General features: G+C 33.7%; 1 protein-coding gene across 2 annotated transcripts in view; it reads right to left on the bottom strand.

Moving 5' to 3' along the window:
* The window catches only part of LOC149133405 (uncharacterized), a 461,174-nt gene that overhangs the window by 181,618 nt on the left and 272,056 nt on the right, over positions 1-7,500 (bottom strand). For both annotated transcript variants that reach the window (XM_089360392.1, XM_089360391.1), the window contains exon 3: positions 7,238-7,500. This exon is cut by the window's right edge and continues 1,071 nt beyond it. In XM_089360392.1, the coding sequence (XP_089216518.1) occupies positions 7,238-7,500 (263 nt within the window). The remainder of the gene's footprint in view (positions 1-7,237) is intronic.

The following is a 7,500-nucleotide window of genomic DNA, read 5'->3' as shown; positions in this document are numbered from 1 at the left end:
GTTCTTGCTATTCTGTTAGTTCAAGTCTTACACAACTGGTACTCGGTCGGATACGACGACGAGAGTTCCAGTTGATCCGATGAACAGAACAGCCTACTCGTGAAATTAACGTGCAGGCGGTTGAGCACTCCACAGACACGTGTACCCTGAACGTAGTTCTCAGTGAGATTCAGCGTGACACAGAATGTGACAAGGCTGGGCTCCTTTGAAATACAGGAACTGCCTGATTCTTGCCAGCTGAGTGGACTGGAGCAACGTGAAATAAAGAATCTTGCTCAAGGACACAATATTCTACTGGGAATCGAACGCACGACCTTATGGATAGGTTAGCCACTAAGCCTCACGCCTTCACCTCTTTTACATAGCGCATTGATAATAAATGTTTTTATATTTACATATGAAGAGATTTCAACTTTCTCCTCAAGGCACACAGCTATTACAGCTGCGGATAGATTAGTGATAAATTATTATTTTGACAGGCAGAATTTAATTTTATTTTCAACTGCCACCACCATCACTACCACCACCACCATCACCACCACCACCACCACCACCACCACCACTAATACAAACACCTCATATCTATCACAATATTTGTAGCATTATTTCAATAGTGCTAACGTTTGATTAAATTTACTCCGTCGGTAAGTTTACTAGTAAAGCTTGTGAAGAAAGATTCAATTACTTTACAATAACTTTTGAATTTAACGAATATAAACATTAATATGACGCAGAGTAGAATTACATTAAAAGAAAAATAGCTATAACAACAACACCAGAGAGAATTCGGTTTGCTAGTGACTTCCAATGTTGAAATATAATGTGAATTAATTTTATTTAATACTCGCACATGCGCTCAGTTTAACGTAATTTAAAATCGAAGTGAAATTTTGTATGTTGAATAATTTTGAAGAATTTATAGGCGCAGGCGTGGCTGTGTAGTAAGAAGCTAGCTTCCGGGTTCAGTTCCACTGCGTGGCATCTTGGTCGGGCTCGGGCGGACCAAAGCGTTGTGAGTTCATTTGGTAGACTGAAACTGAAAGAAGACCGTCGTCTAAATATATATGCATATATACATATGTATGTATGTGTGTCTGTTTTGCCCCCCCCCCCACACATCGCTTAACAAGCGACGCTGGTGTGTTTGCATCCGTAATTTAGCGGAGCGGTGCGGCAATAGAAACCGATAGAAAAAGCACTAGGCTTACAAAGAATAAGTTCGACTAAAGGCGATGCTCCAGCACGGTCGCAGTCAAATAAGTGAAACAAATAAACGAATAAACGGAGTTCTGGATTACTATCCAAGAGTCTTAGATAAAATTTTGCTTGCAACGACACGTAGTTTATTGTTAGTGAGTTCATTCATTTACTGTTAACTTATTTAGTTATAAAATTTGTGTTTCTATACAGATATACAGAAAGAGCTATGCACATTTGGACACAGTTATTTTCATTTACCTTTATAAACCTTTATGACGTCCAAACAATTCTCGCTGGCAACAATCAAGGTTCTAAAATGAATGCAGAAACTCGAAGGTTTGATGCAGTCCAGTGGTTGAACGCCAGCTATGTATACAGCAAATCTGGGTTCCATTCGCACGGGCAGCATTCAACGTTTTCAACCCAAAACAATGTTTTTAGCCCCCCACCAAAAAAGCAAAAAAATATAGTACGAAACACACAGTCGAAAGTCTTAGAAACTCAGTAGGACCAGCACAAAACATTCACCAGAACGAAGCCATTTCTAAAGGAGCATATTTTGGAATCTTAACAAAAATTGTCTTAATGGTTTTCAGTTTGAAGTTCAACTCTCCATTCAACTGCCCTACATGAGAGCCAAGCACAACATCTACTTTATCAGTGATGTCGAATGATTTATGCTGTACGCAGTATGACATATCTACGTATTCTTTTCTTTTAGATTGTTTCGGTAACAATCGAAGAGGATGTCCCACCGAACAACGGAAGCACAGCTTTTGTAATCGGTTTATATGCAAACGAAGTTTTTCAGTGAAAGCAGCTGCACACAAAATATCGACTTCATATCAATGTATATCAATGTATATGTACTTATGTATATACATGCATACAGATAAACTTACGTACGTATGTACACACACACACACACACATACACATACATATAGTTTATATAAATATTTATTGATATGTAATTATATATATACATATGTATATACATATTATTATATATGTGTATATAGGCATATTTATGAACGAATGCTTATATATATATATATATATATATATATATATATATGTATATATGTATATACATATGTCTATATCTCTCTCTGCCTTTCTATCTGTCTAACTATACGAACGATGTTTTATCTTTTTATACTTTGTACATGAAATTCATAGAAGTAAAGACATTAATACACCCGCCCACACACACACGCACACATACATACCAACGAATTCGCATGCACACACATACACACACACGCACACACACATATACTACCTATCAGAGCCGCAACTACAGTCGCATATGTTGGACATGCTACACATACACTAACAATGCAGTTCTTTTACTAAAGCTTATAAACACACAGCTGTACATAGGCAAGTGTAATATACACTCATATTGCACACACTTATGCATAATAAACCCGCTTAAACATGAAAATTCAATATATACAAACAATAGAAAAGCGAATGAATGATAATTAAAAATCAGTACGTATTCAGTTGTAAAACAAACACGTACACACACGCATACCCAAACACACACACATACACACACACGCACACACACACACACACACATACACACACACACATATATATATATATATATATACATAGATACATACACACACACACACATATATATATATATTCACAGAGCTAGGAATACTACATATGTATATTTCTCGTTTTCCTTCTTTTTTTATGTATGTATGTATGTACGTGTGTGTATGTACGTATGCATGTGTGTATGCGTGTATGTATGTATGTATGCATGCATGTATGTATGTATGTATGTATGTGTGTGTATGTATGTATGTGTATGTATGTGTATGTATGTATATATGTATGTGTGTTCGTGTATGTGTGTACGTATGTGTGTGTATGTGTGTGCGTGTATGTATGTGTCTATGTATGTATGTATACATGTATATATGTGTGTGCGTGTGTGTGTATGTATGTGGGCGCGTGTATGCATGCATGTATGTATGTATATGTATGTGTGTGCGTATGTATGTGTGTATGTGTGTATATATGTATGTGTGTATATATGTATGTGTGTATATATGTATGTGTGTATGTGTATATATATATTCAGAAACAATGCACACATACACCGACACATTTCTGTAAAGATAGCTATATTCTTTTAATACATATACTCATATATATATATATATATATATACATATATACACCTCACACCCACCCACGTCCACACCCACACCCACGCCCACATACACACCCACGCCTACACACACACACACATGTATATACATATATTTATACACACACGTATATATGCATACATATATATATATATTTACACACATACATATATGTATATATATATACAAAATGCCTCTCTTATACCTGACTATTTACTCAGCTACCTTTTCGTCAAAGTATATGTGTATGTATCAATATGAACATTATATACGTGTACGCAGACACAAACTCACATACAGATGAAGATTTGTGTTGTGCGCGCACGCACACACACACACACACACACACATACACACACACACACACATACACACACACACATACACACACACACACACTCTCTCTCTCTCTCTCACACACACACACACACACGCATATCTTTATATATATACATATGTACATATATATGCCTATGTGTGAATTATGTGCATCTACACACGTATATTTCTCTCTCTCTCTCTCTCTATCTGTTTATCGTTAGTTTGTCTGTCTGTCTGTCTTTCTCGCCCCCTCTCTCTCTCTCCCTTTCTCTCTCTCTCTCTCTCTCGCTCTATCTATCTATCTGTCTGTCTATCTATATGTTTGTATGCATGTATATATATATATATATATATATATATATATATATATATATATATATATATATATATATATATATATATATATATATATGTACCTATATATATATATGTATATATAATATATGTATATTTATAACATGTAGAATATATACATAATGATTATATACAATATATAGCAATGTATCTGTGTACTATATTCCTCATATTCGTTTTCACCAGACAATAGATATAAACACGTTTCACATGCATTTTATCCTCATAATAAATCAATTTTTTTAAAAGTCATACATAATTGAACAGAAAGCAAAACATATATAAAAAGAAGAGAAGAGGAGTAAACTATTATAAATTGTAATATTCATCCAATAATTTATATGAATACATTTGATATACCGACAGAATGTAGTCAAGATGGCGACAAGGCAGATGCAACTTAAACAATAGACTCGAAGATTTTTGGTGTGAATGAGCAATGAAAATTAGAAAAATCTTTTGGAATAAGATTGTATAAAGAAGAACAGATGCATTGAAGGAAGTGTTTTGTTCACTTCTGAAAAAATGAAATAAATATGAAAGAATAAGAATACGGAAAACTAAAGAAAATTGAAGATTCAAACTGAATTTCCATTTGAAAGAAAGAACTATAGAAGTGGAAATATGGTCGTTTTGCAGATCAGGATAAATAAATTAATAGCAATGACAAAAATAGCAAGTAATTAGACAGAAAATGTATTCGGAGAAAACTTGTCTTAAAATTGATTAACATTTGTAAAGCAATAAGAAAAAAAAAAATGTTGTGTTGAAACAAGGGGGAGATAAATGCAATTAAACTGTTGAACGACTTGTACAGAGCTGCTGTTTCCTTTTTAGTTCATCAAGTTAAACGATGTTGGATTTAAGTTCTCTTAGATTTCACTAATTTACTCAATCTCACACTCATTCTTTCATTCATGCATTCGCTCTTTTCATTTTCATGGTTTTTAATTTTCTTTGTCTTTTTCCTTCTTTAGTTTTCTTTATCACTTAAATAATTAACGAGCGCTTTCATTTGTAGAAATATTTTCGAAGACTTTGTTCGTTTGTACACCCTCAAATGAAAGTAAATAAAGTAAAATAAAAATAAAATAAATTCGTTGTTCTGACGTCATTCACTTAATAAAAGCAGATCTGTTTATTTGTATGCAGTGATGTGCTTATATAGAAACAGAGTCAACAAGAATTTCTTTGAAATGTACAATAAACATAGACACATAGAACTATTAATTACAGTTTTATCACGGTATCAATTTCTTTTCGAATGTTATCATTACATTCTTTATGCAGTTACCACACCAAGCTGGTGAAGAGCTAAGCTCCGATCTTTATCGTATAATAATGTACGAGACAGTATTTGATTTATAACCGAAACTGAATTAAAATCCCCACCTTTTTACTGCACCGCTTTCCTTAGAGGATGTTAGCATTAAAATAATTTAAAATCTGTCAAGATTGAAATGAATTCTATAATACATTCTGTTATTAAATCTATCGATCGGATTTTCCAAAATTAGAGAAGTTAAGCTGATATGAAAATAGCTGTTCAGACAGGATTTTTATTTAAAATACACAGACATGCCTATTATCTCAGCCTTTGCTTTTTCGGAACATCAAATGCCGACGAATCTTAGTGAAATTCGAGATAAATAAGCTTTGCAGAACCAGTGTAGATACCTTTCACATGGTTCCTCGATCTGCTATAAATAACAACCGAATACTTGTCATAATATCAAACGACCGTCTTAAAGAAAAAGGAAGAGCGAAACGAGAAGGGTAGTCAGGGTGAAAAGAATTAGATCACAATTGAAAGATCCCCTTTGATAATAGGTTTGGTATTTCAAGACTACTCTTGGACTAAACAACATATGCTTAGATTTAGTTTCAATTTAATCTTAATTTTTTTTGTTTAGATAAAGAGAAATATTCATTATATTATCTCAAAGCAGTATTGGGAATTCCGATTTAATCATACTAGCAATTTTAATTGCTTAGTCACTGGAAGAAAGGCGGTGCCATGACCCTTTCCATAGAAGGATTAACACCCACAGAACCCTTGCCAAATAGTTGCAAAATAGGGGAGTCTACTAGGGGGACCCAAGGACCAGGTGGTGTTAAGCTGGTCGACAGACTAATTCTACCACCAAGTTAAAAAAAATTAACTCTGGGGCAAAGAAAATATATTCCGACAAATATGGTAGACAACTACAGACATGTTTCCTTAATTTTAGACCTCTTCAGCGAAGTTGTGGTGAGTGAATTACTAAATAGTTGTAAAATATTGTACATGAGTAGGTGTAAAAACTTAGAATATCTAAAACAATAAGTCACAAAGGCTGATTCAGAGAGAGCAACGGTTTATTTATTCTTCCAATGGATTTTTATGTAAGTTAAAGCCTTAATTTCTAAGCTGTGATAGAAAATATTTGAACTATGGGGCATGTAGTGAGATTAATTAGTTGCAAAGCCATCTAACCAACATATATCTACACATGTATGGCTGTACCCATTGAAATCGTTAGTTAATATATGAGTATGTTATATTGTAAGCATTACAATTGTTGAATCAAAGGGTTGATATCTTTAGGTCTTTGTAATCGCATTAGGCTGCATGCTATCCGACCGGTTAGAATTTTAGGCTAAAAATGTTTTTTGTGCAGATCGATATCTTGTATGCCTTTAAAGCCCAGGACACCCTCTGATAAGTGTAATCAGTCTTTTATTTTTATAAATTGATTTTCTCTCTTATATGTGTGCGTACTCACACACACAAGTGTGTGTATGTATGTATGTATGTATGTATGTATGTATGTATGTATGTATGTATGTATATATATATATATATATATATATATATATATATATATATATATATATATGTAAGTATACATACTCTCATATATATGTAAATATATGTATGTGTATAAGTGTTTCTATGTATATATGTATATATTATATGTATACATATATATATATTAAATATGTATATGTGTGTGTGTGTGTGTGTCTGTGTGTGTGTGTGTGTGTGTGTGTGTGTGTGTATGTATATATAAATTCCATACCTGTTGCAAAGGTGAAAAAAGAATAAAGAAATATACGGTAATTGAAAAAAAAAACAACCTATAATAATAGAAGAAACATACACGTAAAAACCGCAGGCAAAAAATATAAAAGGGAACTCACCTAGTTCGTGTCGAGTGAAGCGGTGATGTTGTGTGAACCAGGCTCGGTGTTTCATGCGTCGCTCTGCAAAATGTTCAGGAAAAAAAATCTGCCTTTCTGTCAAGTTGGCCTTTTCAGTGAGGTTCGCTGTTATGAACCCATTGAATAATGTATCATCGGATGACTGCGTTCGATTTAATAGAATCCTTTCCGCGGTTTCACCTTCCGAAGGATTTATCTCTTTCTCCATATCGTAGAAGCCAAACTCATCACTCAGATATTTA

The sequence above is a fragment of the Octopus bimaculoides genome, chromosome 11, assembly GCF_046866305.1.
Source record: "Octopus bimaculoides isolate indiv1 chromosome 11, ASM4686630v1, whole genome shotgun sequence".
NCBI classification, from domain to species: Eukaryota; Metazoa; Mollusca; class Cephalopoda; order Octopoda; family Octopodidae; genus Octopus; species Octopus bimaculoides.
The sequence above is the reverse complement of the archived record's forward strand: the minus strand, read 5'-3'. Positions and strand labels throughout refer to the sequence as shown.